This window comes from Marmota marmota, unplaced genomic scaffold (assembly GCF_001458135.2).
Source record: "Marmota marmota marmota unplaced genomic scaffold, marMar, whole genome shotgun sequence".
Lineage (NCBI taxonomy): Eukaryota > Metazoa > Chordata > Mammalia > Rodentia > Sciuridae > Marmota > Marmota marmota.
The window spans coordinates 80149594-80164399 of NW_026000026.1; the positions used below are offsets into that span (position 1 = coordinate 80149594).

At 47.3% G+C, this 14806-nt stretch overlaps 1 protein-coding gene and 1 long non-coding RNA gene across 3 annotated transcripts in view; one reads left to right on the top strand and one right to left on the bottom strand.

Annotated features, from left to right (window-relative positions):
* The window catches only part of Arhgef37 (Rho guanine nucleotide exchange factor 37), a 52781-nt gene that overhangs the window by 27441 nt on the left and 10534 nt on the right, over nt 1-14806 (top strand). For both annotated transcript variants that reach the window (XM_048811785.1, XM_015486074.2), the window contains 5 exons: nt 6561-6760; nt 8252-8382; nt 8944-9048; nt 11316-11426; nt 12248-12577. In XM_048811785.1, coding sequence (XP_048667742.1) covers nt 6561-6760; nt 8252-8382; nt 8944-9048; nt 11316-11426; nt 12248-12577 — 877 coding nt within the window. The remainder of the gene's footprint in view (nt 1-6560; nt 6761-8251; nt 8383-8943; nt 9049-11315; nt 11427-12247; nt 12578-14806) is intronic.
* On the bottom strand, nt 10878-14714 carry LOC125619122. Its single transcript, XR_007350641.1, has 2 exons — nt 14591-14714; nt 10878-11471 (listed from the first exon to the last, which is right to left on the bottom strand). It is a non-coding gene; the product is annotated as an uncharacterized LOC125619122 (long non-coding RNA).

Below are 14806 nucleotides of genomic sequence, written 5' to 3' on the forward strand. Positions count from 1 at the left end.
GTGTGAGGCATTGGGTTCAATTCTCAGTTCTACATATAAATAAATAAAATAAAGATTCATCAACAACTAAAAAAAATATATAAAAAAAGAATTATAACTGGGTGCTGTCATGCATACCTATAATCCCAGCTACGCAGGGGGCTGAGGCAGGAGGATTGCCAAGTTCAAGGCCAGCCTTGGCAACTTAGTAAAACCCTGTCTCAAAAGAAAATAAATTAAATAAATAAATAAAAAGGAGAGAGGTACACACCTGTAATTCTAGCAGCTTGGGAAGCCGAGGCAAGAGGATCATGAGTTCAAAGTCAGCTTCAGCAACTTAGTGAGACCCTGTCCCAAAATAAAAAATACAAAAGGACTGGGAATGTGAACCTAGGGATGGGTTTAATTCCTTGTGCAATAAATAAATAAACAATAATAATTTAAAAATTAATTAATTTAAAAAAAAAAGAAAAAGAAGGATTTGGGATTTAGCTCAGTGGTAGAGTGCCCTAGGTTCAATGACCAGTAAAGAAAACACAGAAAAGGTAATATCTCACCCAGGACAACTCACCAGATGGAGGCAGATGAAGGTCATTTTCTGAAAACCAGAGTACTATAGGAAGGATAGAGTTATTATTATTAATTCATTTTACTCATACATCCCTTTTACATCCAAGAGAAAGAGAGTGTAGATTCAGGTCTTTCCAGATATGATTATCACAGGGGGAACCTCCAGCCACCTCCTCTCCTCCTCTGTCTTTGCTCCCTCTTCTCAGTCTCCCTCTTTCCACCAAATTCTCCTTCTCAAGTACCCAGATCCCAGCTCCTCCCTGCCTCCAAAAAACCACACTCATTTTCCCCTCGTGGGTCTTACAGATGCAGACTTTTGCAAGGATCACTAAATACATTTCTGTAGGAGTTAGGCAGGGTTCAGAAGTCAGGGAGGTGAGGCTCCAGCTGTGGGACAGGAAAGCCGTGGAGGCTGGTGCCGGGGGAACGGCACACCTTGTGTGAGCTGGCTGTCACACAGCCTTGGGGCACTGCTGCTGTCAGGTAGCTTCTGCTGAATAATGAACCACCCCAAACACAGTGGCTGAGAACAGATGTTTATTTAGTTCACACTAAATATTAGGTATGTTAGCAACATAACTGGGCTGAGCCAATGGTTCTTCTGGTCCTGGCTGAGCAGCCCCATGAAACTATAATTAGTTGGGGTCAGCTTGCTGATCTTGGATAGGCTCTGTCTTGTATCTGGGACATTGGAACTGACTTACCCTCATCCCGTGGGCTCTCTTCTTGCAGGCTGCCTTGTTCAGGGGATGGTTACAAGGCTCTCCGGATTAGGGGGGCAGGCAAGGCCTGTGGAGTCTTGTCACTCAGATCAAGTCCTAAGGCCAGTCCAGACTCAAAGGATAGGGAACACCTTCCCCTTCTTGGTGAGAATGGCTTCAAATTCAAGTTCAAAGAATTTGGAAAACAGGGAGGGAAACTGTTGCAGCCAATTTTTTAAATCATCTGCCTCTATAGTTAGGTGGGAATGTGAGTCCCCTGGGGCCTGAGCCTCTGATTTTTCACAGGAATCCAGAAACTTGGATGTAACACCTCCCAGGAGTTATGTGTTGGCATCTAGTTCAGACATGCTAGAAGCCGTGTAGGGGAGCCCTCGGTTGTCACCAAGGCTGCTATTTGTCTCACCCTCTGCCCTCTCAGCTTTTCTCATAGGCCCTGGAACTAGGCTGCCTGGTGGTGGATCTGGTGGCCCCCTTATCACGGAAGAGCTATTTCATATGTCAGAACCTAGTGTCCTTATGGGGAAGGTGGGAGTAATAACAGTACCTCCTGGAGCACAGACGCAGACGCACAAGTGACACTCGATAAGTACTAGCTATTCTGGTTATGTTAGTGAGGCGGGGGTTGTATTTTCTCTGAGACTGCCCTGTGGTTCTTAACTCTGTCAGTCCCAGTGCCCCCTTTTTCTTAAGAAATATTAAATACATTTATTAAGAAAAATCCTACCTATATACATAAATGAAAAAAAAGCACAATATAATGACTTAACTATAATACAGAGAAGAAATACAAGGAAAATAATTCCTAATAAAATAATACCTATTTCAGTGTGTAAATCTTCAGGCACGGCAACACTTAAAGATATAATGAAGCCATCAGATGCTGCGTCTGCTTCAAATAAATAAGGTTGGATTTAAGGAAAGAGAAGTCTGAAGCAGTTGTGTTCAAGGGGCCCAGGAAAATGAAGGAGCAGAGAGGGTACGTGCCCAGCGGCAGCAACTAGCTGGGCAAACAACTGTGATTTCCTTGCATTTGATAAGAGAAAGAAAAAAAGAACATGATGGAAGCACAGAAAATAGGACCCCCTGGGGAGGCGGAGAAAATGAGCCAGGGGGATATTCTTGCACGTGACCGGAGTCTTACATATAAAAGGAAGTGACTGGTAATTTCCAGAGTTGTGCTATGTGACTGGATAGAGTCCAGGTGTCACAAGCATATTTTGGTGTTTGAAATCACAGCACGTTTCAAGGCCTGTGTTCAGGCTCTGGATGTTCAGAGGGACATGTGAATCATGGAGCTATTCTTAGCAGTGCAGGACTGTGCACGCAAGACATCCAGGGTACCTGGACCCTGCCCAGTAAGTGGTGGTCTCCCCCGGCCTGTAAGAGTACAAACTGCCCTCAGTAGGAACGTCTGGCTGCGTCAGTAATGAAGTTCTTCCTGGCTCTGGGTCTCCTCCCTCTTCCAACAATGGTCTTGGCTTTCTTGTGCTTATGACCAAAGGATATTTCCCTGAGCTTGGCCAACTAGAATCACCTCACCTGCCAAAAACGGTCCTTTCTCAGTCTGTCAGGAGAAATGGTACCTCTAATTAGGAATCTTTTCTAATTTTGAATCTTTTTGATTCCAAAATGCATGCTGTCCTCTACCCTTTATTTGGGTGAGTAAGAAAGCAGGGTGTTCTGTTGATCCTCCCCCCACCCCATGGTGCTGGGGGGTGGGGACGGGGACCCAGGGGTTACACTCCCCAGCCCTGTCCTGTCTTTTAAGGCAGCATTTCCCCCTGAGAAACCAAAGGGACCAAAGATTCATCCCTGTGGCCGGCGGAGGCTCCCTGTTAAGTAGGACCACCCTGGAGTCTCCTTGCAGAGATGGATTGGTTAGTGTAGCACTAGCACCCAAGTTCCAGAATGGCGGCTGAGGTAGCAGTCTGGAGTAAGCCAAAAACCTGCTTTTTTTTTTTTTTTTTCCTTTACCAGTTAACTTGTGTTTGTTTCAAATATAAAGGTCAGAAATACTCATTGAAAAAACGAGACCATACACAGATATGTAAAGTAAAAACTGTAAGCCCCTTCTCCCTTGACTCCCATTTTCTCATTCTTCCTTCAGCAGTGAACGTTGCCCATTCAAATTTTCTTCTGTATATTTGCAAATAGATGGATAGATTGGCAGGCAGAATTTTTAAGGTACCCCTACGACACAGGCTGTTCTAAACTTTCTTTTTCATTTAATCATAGCCATGAATATCTTTTTATAACAGTATGGGTAGTTCTCCCATGTTCTTTTTAATCCCTGCATAGAGTTCCTCCCAGGACAGTGACTAGATTCTGGTTTACTCCATCGTTCTCCTGTTGGTGGATTTTGGGTTGTTTCCAGTTGTTGGCAATCCTAGAGTTGCTGAGTAACTTCTACTTTTATCCTGGTTTGCTTGAACCAGTATTTCTGTGGGGTGGATTTCTAGGCTGGGGTTGATGGAGCAAAGGGTTTGTACATTTCACAAATTGCCCAAGGGATGACCCACGAGAGACTATAAAAAGCCCTCTTTCATCACATTCACCCAGCTCTGCATATCAGTTTTCAGAATTTTTTCCCCCCTATCTGAAAGGCCACATAGAAGTTTCTTCACTAGGCTTAGGGATGCATGCTTGTAATCCCAGCCATTGGGGATGAGGGGGAGGCTGAGGCAAGAGGATTGCAACTTTGAGGCCAGCCTAGGCAATTTAGAGACCCGTCTCAAAATAAAATTTTAAAAAGGGCTGGGGGTGTAGTTCAGTGGTACAGTGCTTACCTAGCACATGTGAGGCCCTGGTTTCAATCCCCATGGAGCCAAATTAAAACCAAGCATAATAAAACAAATTCTCTCCAGGTTACCTTAGAGAGCCTGTAAATGTGAATGGCTGCCAGCATTCTGTAGCAACGCCATGGTGATCATGAAGGAAAGGGATGGAATCATCTCTTAAGGAGCCCTCACTGATTTGTCAGGTGACAGTTGTCCCCAGGAGGCAATCGGCTCTTTCCCGTGGAAAGCAAGCCCAGAGGGTGGAGCTTTGCAAATACCTGCCAACTGTTTCCACCTCCACTGCCCACAGTCAGCCAAGCTCCAGGACACCTTGGTGAGAGCACATGCACAGTGTAGGCATGTCCCGACGGGTGATCCCACCCTGCCTCCCCACCCCCGCAGTCCCCAAAGGGGCTCCCACCTGCTCTGTCGATTCTCAGCCTCATGGATGCTCTTTCCTGGACATTTGGTCTGGAGACTTTTACTTAAGAAAAACAAGAGGTGAGGGCTCCGTCAAAGAGGGTTCAGGGGCTGGGATTGTGGCTTAGTGGTAGAGCACTCCCCTAGCAGGGGCGGGACCCGGGTTCAATTCTCAACACCACATAAAGAAAAAAAAAAAAGGTATTGTGTTATGTCCATCTACAAAAAAAAAAAAAAAAAATTCTCTCTCTCTCTTAAAAAAAAAAAAAAAATAAAGAGGGGCCAGAGGATGGACCTGAGGAGTACTCGTGAGTCTTTTTGGAGGAGACACACTGGACATCTGAGGTTTGGATCTCTGGGGGTTTCTTGGAAGCCAGGCCAGCGGGCCACTGGCTGTGATCAAGGAAAGCCTTTCGGAGCCCCTCCCCAGCTGCCCTGGACTCCTGATGAAATTCTAGATGCCATCCAGCCATTAGCAGTGTATCTGGCATGGACCTTGCCACCATGAGGTGTTCGTTTTTTTTTTTTCTAATTTTTTAAGTTGTTGATGGACCTTTATTTTATTTATTTACATTTTGTGCTGAGACTCAAACTCAGTGCCTCAAACATGCTAGACAGGCATTCTACCACTGAGCCACAACCTCAGCCCCTCGTTTTGTTTTTTTTTAATACATATGTGTGTGTGTGTGTGTGTGTGTGTGTGTATATATATATATATATATAAAATCTTTATATATAGGTATATATCTACAACTAAATATATATGTATATATATATATATATATATATATATAGAGAGAGAGAGAGAGAGAGAGAGAGAGAGAGAGACATACCTTTCTTTCTTTATATTTATGTGGTGCTGAGGATTGAACCCAGTGCCTCACACGTGCTAGGTAAGCACTCTACCACTGAGCTACAGCCCCAGCCCCTTGTTTTATTTTTTTTAAAAAGAAAAAAATTGATACCTATAGAAAAATAGGACAAGGTAATGGGTATTCACATGCCCACCACCTAAACGGAGCAAAATCTAACATTGTGCTTCTTGCTTCATCTGTTTTTCTTAATTTTAAGTTGTAGATATATATGATACCTTTATTTTATTTATTTATATGGTGCTAAGGATTGAACCCAGTGCCCCACACACATGAGACAAGTGCTCTACAGTGAGCCATAATCCCAGCCCATTTTTTTGTGTGTGTGTGGGGTAACCAGGGATTGAACTCAGGGGCACTCAACCACTGAGCCCCATTTCCAGCCCTATTTTGTATTTTATGTAGAGACAGAGTCTCACACTGAGTTGCTTAGCAACTCGCCATTTCTGAAGCTGGCTTTGTACTTGTGATCCTCCTGTGTCAGCCTCCCGAGCTGCTGGGATTGCAGGTGTGCCACCCTACCATCTATTTTTATGCTAAATTATTTTAAAGTCTATTATAGATATTATGACTTTTTGCTCCTGAATACTTAAATGCACATTAAAAATTAAGTTCCTGTGATTTCAAAACCATTTTTTTAGAAGCAGTAGACCATTTTGTTTAGTGAAATATCATGTAGGTACCCAACAAAGAGTTGTGCTTGGGCCATGTGCAAGTAGAGAGGGCAAGTAGGCAATTGGCCACATGGACAGGGCAGAGATATGGGTTTGGGGTATATTTAAGGCCATAGGAACAGAGGAGGTCACTAAGAGAGTAAGTGGGAGGTGAGGAGGCCCGGGACACTCCAACAGTAGAGAGAGGCCAGCAGAGGGGGCCAAGTGGCCTGTGGAATGAGGAGAAGCAAGACTGAGAATGTCTTTGAGGCTGAAAGAAGAATGTATATCAAGGATAAGGGAATGTCAGCCGCGTCTGCTGCTGAGAGGCTGAGGAAACTGAGGGCAGAGGATGGACAATTGGATTCGGTACAGATGAGCAAGCAAGGGACTGTCACTGCCCACGTAAACCTCACAAATCACACATGAGGACACTGAAGACCGTGGGGGAGAGTAACTCACCCAAGATCACAGAGCAAGTTAAATGGCAGAGCTGGGCCTACAGCTGGGCCCCTCAGCCCCCTAAAGGGTGGGCTTTCCCTACCTAATACCAGTCTTCTCCCTCAGGCCGCAAGCTGGACCTTCAGGCCTCAGTTTCTTACTGGTAATTCCTCTGCAGAGGATTACCAGGTACCCATTGCTGCTACAGAAAATCCTGGAGAATACACCCCCTGATGCCAGTGCCTACCTGGTCCTACAGAGGGCTGCCTCTGCCCTCCAGGATGTGAATGCCAACATCAACGAGTATAAGATGCGCAAGGAAGTGGGTAAGGACTTGGAGCATCTAGGGGATACATCAGTGATGAATGCTTCTGGTTGCAGAAACAAAAAGAAAAACAACTCACCTCAAACTGACTTTACCAATAAAGAGAATGCAACAGCTTGTATAAACTCAGAAGTAATATGGGCTTTAGGTAGGGATTGATCAAGGTAGTAGCTCCATTTTCCTTTAATGCTCTTGCCTCTGCTCTTTACTGTGTTTTAGCTTCATTTTTAGGCTGGTTTCCCTGGAAGTAGAAAGTGCTATTATTGTTCCAAGACTCATATCTGCATACCTTACCCTCTGGGATAAAACAGAGGTTTTCTCCCCTTAGCCTTAAAAATTAAATTGGAGCATCATTCTGATAAGACTCAGTTGGGCCACAGGCTCACTATGAACCAATCACCATGGCTAGGAGAATGCTATGAACTGATTGGTTTAGGCCTGGGTGTGTGCTCTTCTTTGAACTCATTGTTATTATCAGGAGGATGGGTTTGTATGGATTGGTTTATATTAGTCAGCAACCACTCCTTGAGCCAAAGTGAGATCAAACCCATCCAAACCACATGGCTGCCACACTGTGGGGGAGAAGTGAATACTGAGGAATTAAGGAGTTAAATAGAATGGGGGGCAGTGGTGGGAGGAATTTCTACCTCTCAGCTTGTTGCAATAGAAAGGTTTAGAAAAGAAGCAATGTCCCAGGATTAGAGAAATTCATCTGCACACTGCGTATTTAGCTAATGCCTCCTTTTATGATCATTATTATTTTAATTTCACAAATATGCATGGGGTACAGTGCATTACTTCGATATGCATATACAGTGTGTGGAGATCAAATCAGGGGAGTGAGCAGCTGTTTCATAAGAGCTAACCATGCAGTATTTTCCCTTCCTCATCTTTGGTCCCCACTGAGGTAGGCCCTGCCGGCCCCATTTCACAGTTGGGTAAGATGAGCACTTACCTCCTTTGCTTCTGGTCACAGCTAGAAGGCACTGAGTCAAGTTTCAGTCCTGGGCCTGGGAGTCTCGCCACCATGCTGCATGGCATTTGACAGCTTTGCATGTCCTCCTCACCTGCTTCTCCTTCCAGGTGCAGTGGTCACAAAGGAGCAGGAAGGAGAGGTGGGTGTGTGGCTCCCACCTGGCCTGCCTAAAACCAGCAGAGGGGAGTCCGGGCAAATCACCTCTTGCTGGGTTCTTCTTTAGGACATCTCTGTACCTGCTGTCTTATGTGATCCTCCCAGCAATCCTAAGAGGCAGCCAGCCTCATCTTGCAGATGAGGAAACCGAGGCCAGAAGGAGTGGTAACTTGCCAAAGTCCAGCAAAGCCCAGCTCTTCATCCAGAGCTCACAGCAGGGACTGAGGACCCTAGCACAGCTTTCCCTGTATGATTTGCTGGCCTGGTGAATGTGATCCCCAGCCAGCACATCAGGGATGCTTGCTCTCCTGGGTCTGCCGGGGTCACCCAAGGTGCCCACCTTCTTCTCTGTTGGTACAGCCTCCAAGTACACCAGGGTGGAGCCTCTGAGCCTCCGGGAGCGGCTGGCCCGCATCAACACGCACACCCTCTCCAAGAAGACTACCCGGCTGAGCCAGCTGCTGAAGCAAGAAGCAGGGCTGGTGCCCAGGGTGAGCATGGGCAGGGGAGGGACAGTCCCCACAGCCACCAAGGCACCTGACCCTGTGCAGTGGTGGGCAGGAGGCTTAAGCTCCTTTCGGAAGTGAACCAGTTGAGCCTGAAAATGAAATGCCCAATTCTGAAGAGCCAGCGCAGGGCTCCTGGTTGTCAGGGTCCTTGTTAGAGATAGGAGAGCTAGGCTTTGGTTCTTGACAAGTAGCTCCCAGTAACTATTTGAATGAACATTATTTGATTTGCACAGTGAAGTGTTTTTATTGTCCCCATTTTGCAAATGAGAAAACAGGCTCCAAGAGGGTAAAACACTTGTCCATGGTCACACAGTTAGGAAGCTAGGAACCAATTCATGCTTCTGTGTCTGATTCCATGATGTGGATGCAAAACTATTACGCTACACTGCCTTTTAACTGTCCCACTCAGCTTTGGAGCTACAGGAACCTGATATGTAGGTGGGTCTGTGGAAAGATGGCTCCCAGTGAGGACATGGGACAAGGGAGCCAGTTGTACACTGCCCCCATGTGGCTTTTCTCAGCCTTCACATGCGTAACTTTCAGACAGAAGACAAGGAATTTGATGACCTAGAGGAGAGGTTCCAATGGGTGTCCCTGTGTGTGACCGAGCTGAAGAGCAATGTGGCCGCTTACCTGGATAATCTGGAGGTGAGGACCCTGCAGGGTTAAGAACAGGTGGGTCTGGACTAGCAGCAGCTACAGGGAGATGTGGGTGGGCCGATCCAAGTCAGCAGCGCAAGCAAACACCTCAGCCCAGGACCAGCTAGCCCTGGCGCATCTCTTGCTAAGCAGGTCAGAGTTCAATGGGGTCCAAGGCCCCCAGAGAGACCAGCGCCTGGATCAGGGGAGAGAGACTGCAGTGCAGATAGAGTACAGGCAGGTACCACTATTGAGGTCTCTTTGGCGGTGGGTGGTTTGCAAATGCTTGATGTTCGGAAGTGCTAGCAGAGGGGGAAAGATGTTGTCCGGTCCATTTGCACAGACCACTTGGGCTCAGTGGATAATGGGATTTGGGGTGGCCTTACTGGAAGTCTGGGTCCATACTCCTCTTTGTGGGTGTCAGGTGGCCCTGCTGGCTCATGCTTCATCTGGAGTCCCCAGTGCATGGATCTGAGCAGCTAGGATCCTATTGTAGCACAGTGAGGCAGGGAAGCAATAGGACCCAGCAGGAGCCTGACATCCAACAGGCTGCCTATGAGACATTTTCAATAGACTTAAATATAGTGTTTGAAATTTTGAGGCTGAGGTGGGTATGGTAGCACATGCCTTAATCCTAGCAACTTGGGAGGCTAAGGCCGGAAGATTGCAAATTCAAAGCAAGCCTCAGCAACTTAGTGAGGCCCTAGGCAACTTAGTGAGGCCCTGTCTCAAAATAAAAAGGGCTGGGGATGTGGCTCAGTGGTTAAGTGCTCCTGGGTTCAATCAAAGAAATTTGGAGGCTGAATGAATGAATGAATGATCTAAAGGAAGAGCTGCTACCTGACTCTGGTTGACAATTGATGTATAGGAATGTGGGCCCCGTGTGGCTAGATCTTCTGATTTTAAGGAAAGAATACCCTGGACATCCTGACATGTCAATGTAAGAACTAATTAAATAAAATTTTAAATGTTCTGTGGGCCCTAGAAAATGCATCTTTTCAAACCAAATTCAGCCCACAGGGCCACCAGTTTGTATGCCACCCAGATTGTCACTTCTCTTGGCCAGTATTCCTCTTTTCCCCGTCACTGGTGCTGACTCATTCTGTCTGCATGGCCCCCTGGGCAGTGTTACCTCAGTCCCATTCATTGGCACAGACCACTTGGGCTTTGGGGTGGCCTTACTGGAAGTTTGGGTCCACACTCCTCTTTATGGGGGTCGGATGGCCCTGCTGGCTCATGCTTCATCTGGGGTCCCCAGTGCAAGGATCTGAGCAGCCAGGATCCTATTATGGCACAGTGAGGCAGAAGGGATAGGTGCTCAGAGGCAGGTCAAGAAAGAGGGGGAATGGACCTGCAGGTATTGGGCCTCGACAGAGAGAAGCCAGAGGGGTATTTGGCAGCAGAATGAACATTTGAAAGCATCAAAGCTGTGTTTGCTTAGATGCAGGACTTACACAGCTTATACAACAGATGCAGTGTTGACATTGAATCCCACAGTAAGAAAGGGCTTCTGTCTTTTACCCTCCAACAGAGTCAAGGAGAAGCCTCTGTGCTGATCATCTTGTTTTGGGGGGAGGGAGTGCGAGAGGGGTTACTTGGGATTTAACCTAGGGGCACTTTACCACTGAGTTACATTCCCCAGCCCTTTTTCATTTTTAAAAATTTTGAGATTTTTGCGAAATTGCTTTAGGGCCTTTCTAAATTGCTAAGGTTGGCCTTGAACTTGCAATCCTCATGCCTTAGCCTCTAGAGTTGCTGGGATTAAGGCATGCACCACTGTGCCCAACTGCACTGTTCCATCTTTCACATGTGTGCAAGAAGTCACAGGTTCAGGGGTCTTCAGTAGGCATCAGTACCCAGGCAGAATTTATTAACATTGTTTTGTTTTTATGGCAATTATTTTCCTGTGTCTATGGCAGTTATTACTGTTTTTCCCTTTGTGGTAACATCGTAAGGTATTTTTTTAATGCATTGATTTAAATAAGAATAGTTGGAAAAGTATTAATAGAAATATGCAGAATGTAGACATAGCAAAAAAATCACAGGTGGTTTGCAAATGCTTGAAGTTCAGAAGTGCTGGCAGAGGGGGAAAGATGTTGACTCAGTCTCAGGAAGAATTCATAATCACCCAAGAACAGGCTGTGTGCCTGCCTGTGATGGGGGTGGTGGGGTGCCGAGGGCCTGGGCTGCTCTTCCAGAGCTTGGCTGCAGGGGATCAGGGGGAAGATGACCATGATGAGCCATGACTGCATGTGTCCTGTTGACCCTGAGTCCAGGCTTTCCTCCGCTTCCGGCCACATGAATGCAATCTGGACATCCCCGGAGGGCCTGTGGAGCAGTACAGCAGCCTGTCCAGAGACCTTCAACGCCAGGCCTTCCTGGAGTTTGTAAGTGGAACTTTTCTCCTTTCTTTGCCAGGCAGGTAGCAGAGCCTACAAGGATAATATTTAGAAGTCAGGCACTTTACACAATTGCCACATCCATAAGTGCTCTGGTCAGCAGGGTAGGGATTACTTTTAGTGCATTTGCTGATAAAAATAGCCCCCGCTAATGTTTATTGAGCCTCACTCTCTGCCGGGCGCTGTGCCAAGTCCTTTACATTCTTTACCTCATGAACTCCTCAGCACATGCTTTTGAGGGTGATACTATTAATAGTTCCATTCTGCAGATGAGAGCTTGAGCCTCAGAGGATGTGATCTCTTGGATTCTTTTTGAACATTTTTTAAAAATTTTTAGTTGCAGAAGGACACATACCTTTATTTTATTTATTTATGTGGTGCTGAAGATCAAACCCAGTGCCCCACACATGTGAGGCAAGCGCTGTACCACTGAGCCATAACCCCAGCTCCTCTTGGGTTTTTATACAGATGGTCAGTAGTGTGCTGGAGTCTGAGTCCCAAAGACTGTGCTCTTGACTGTCACCCTCTGAAAAACTATTTTTCAAGATCTTTGCACAGTAATGATACTGAAGGGACATAAAGTGAGTGCCTCTTCTGTGCCAGGCACTCTCACAAGCTCATTGTCAGCCATCCCTATGTTTCAGACCTGCAGACAGAGGCCTGGAGAGATGAGATAACGTGCTGCAGGCCACAGGCAGTTGGTGAAGGGGGAACTGGAACCCAGGCCTACCTGCCTCCAAAGCCCCTTCTCCCAGCCCCGGCCCCCAGCTGCCTCCCTACCCACCTCCCAAGTTCTTCCCTCCCCACAGAAGCAGCGGCTGGAAGGCCTGGTGTGGAGGCCACTGTGCAGCTTGGCCAAAGCCCTGGTCGGCCCTCAGAACTTGATCAAGAAACGTCTGGATAAGCTACTGGACTTTGAGCGGGTGGAAGAGAAGCTGCTGGAGGTGGGCAACGTGACATATGAGGAAGAGGCGGCTCGGCACACCTACCAGGCCCTCAACTCCCTGCTGGTGGCCGAGCTCCCACAATTTAACCAACTGGTTATGCAGTGGCTGGGCCAGATCCTGCGCACGTTTGTGGCTCTCCAGAAGGATCTTTCAGAGCAAGTGCTGCAGAGGGCAGAAGGCAGTGTGGCCCAGGTAAAGCCACTGGACTCGGGCACCTCTAGGGCATAGCCATGCAAGGCCCAGCCCCACCAGCCAGCTGATTGCAGGGCTACCATGGTGCCCCTCTTTAGGATAGGCCCCCCAAACAGGCTGTCGAGTACCTAAGAGGGGCAGTGGAGACCTTCTAGATCTCCCTCATGTCTTTTCTTCCTCCTTAGCGTAGTCAGACCGTGAAAGCAAGGAAGGACTGGGACTCCAGGCATCCCAGCTTCTGGGACCCAAACAGACCAAGCTGTGTTGGGAAAATAGCAGACTTGGGACCCATCCTCAGGTGGCAGAGACAGAAGGTCCCTTCTACATAGTCAGGAGTAAATGTCTGAAACTGGTGCTACTGCTATAACTTTTAGTAACCACCTCCTGGTGAGCTGTTGTTATATCCCTGATTGGAGCACTTTCCATGCGTTATCTCATTTAATCCTCACAACAACCTCACAGAGTAGGTATTATTTTTATTAACTTCATTTTAAAAACAAAGAAGCCAAGGCCCAGAGAAGTTAAGTAGCTCATGCAAGGCCACACAGATAATGAATAATAAACCCTGGTTCATATTCCAGAGCCTGGGCTCTGAACATAGTGCTCAGGTTGTACAGGAGCTCTCAGCTGAAAACAAAAATAGATTCCAGAAAGGTCTGTGAAAACCTCAACATGCAAACTTTCATTTTAAAAGTTTGAGGACTGGAGTTGGTATAGGAAGCTTCCACATGTTGCTCTGTGTTAATCCAAGCTGAATGGCTCTTGAGTTGGACATTGGGCACAATTTCAGTGGTCCTCAGTGACACTCAGTCTCCTGTTTTTCATGTTGCTTTCCCCATCCAGTTCCTTCCATTAAAATTCCTCTGAGATTTACCTCCTCCTCCCATCACCTCTGACCAGAGCCCCACTTTTGGCCCACTGTCCCTCTCTCTAGCACACCATCTCTGAGCATGACCACATTCCCTTTGCCTGGTCACTGCCTTAGCCTGGAAGTCCCCTCCATCGTTCCCCAGGCTTTCCACAGAGCCTGGCATACAGTGCAGATGAATAAGTCTTTCCACAAAGCTCTCAGAATTGTGGTCCCCAGGCTACTCTGTCCCCCCATCCTTTCTACCCCACAGCCCCTGGGATGTGCGCAGCACTGGAAGCTGCCTCCTCAGGAGGGCTGGCACCGTTGGCCTTTCCTGCTTTTTGCCTCTCTCAGCATTTAGCACTGAGTTCTGTCTGAATTTCCCTTTTTGAATTGAGTTAGGCCTGAGCCATCTGCAGAAAGAAGCCTTTGTCTTCCCCAAAGTAGAAGCGTTCTTGCTTCTCTCACCCTCTGCACTGGTGTGCAGCCTGGGATGTGCAGGGCTGGGCGGTGTTGGGGGCTAACAGGAGGAGGCCAAATTAATAAAGCAGAAGGGAAGCGCCTTTCCTGAATGGTCCTGAACTGCAGACTGCGGGGGCCTGCTGGGGATTGCTGCCAGCCTGCCTTATCTGTGTCCGGTGGTCCCTTCACCTGTCCCTGTGCAGCTGGGAAATGCCTGCATGGCACATACCTCCACCTCTTCACAGTCTGTGGAAGAAAGTCCAGAGGTCAAAATGCAGAGTAAAGAGCCACCACTCAGAGAGTTGGACGTGTCCCTGTTGGCCGTGGGTCTCACGCACTCCTAGCTTGTCTAATAGGGATGCAGAGGTCCCTAATGGGGTCAGGGTCTCCGGACAGAGCATTATGCAGGACTCATTGTGTGACAAATAACATAAACCCAAACCACACCAGCTCCAGCATAAGAATGTATTGATTTGCACAAGCAAAGCCCAGGAGGGGGCCAGGCTCAGGCCTGTACCTCGCAGGACTAATAATGCTGTCAGGGCTGTTTTCCTCTCCAGATGGGCTTTATTTTCAGGCAGTGTTTTTTTTTTTTTTTTTAAATTCTACATGGTGGGAGAGGTGACTAGGAAGACATCCAAGCTTGTACCTTTACCTTAGAAAATCTAAAGGAAGAGTGACCAAGGGCAGCCTTTACTTACTGAGTCTGATGGGAGGGTCCGATTGACCTTCCCTTGTCCTTATCATCCCTTGGATCTGTCACTGTGGCTAGGAGGAAGGGATACCAGGACCACCAGTCCTGTGGCTAGAGCACCATGACAGGCAGGTGATCTATAGAGAGAGACTTTCCTTTTTTTTTTTTTTTTAAGAGAGAGGGGGGAGAGAGAGAGAGAGAGAGAGAGAGAGAGAGAGAGAGA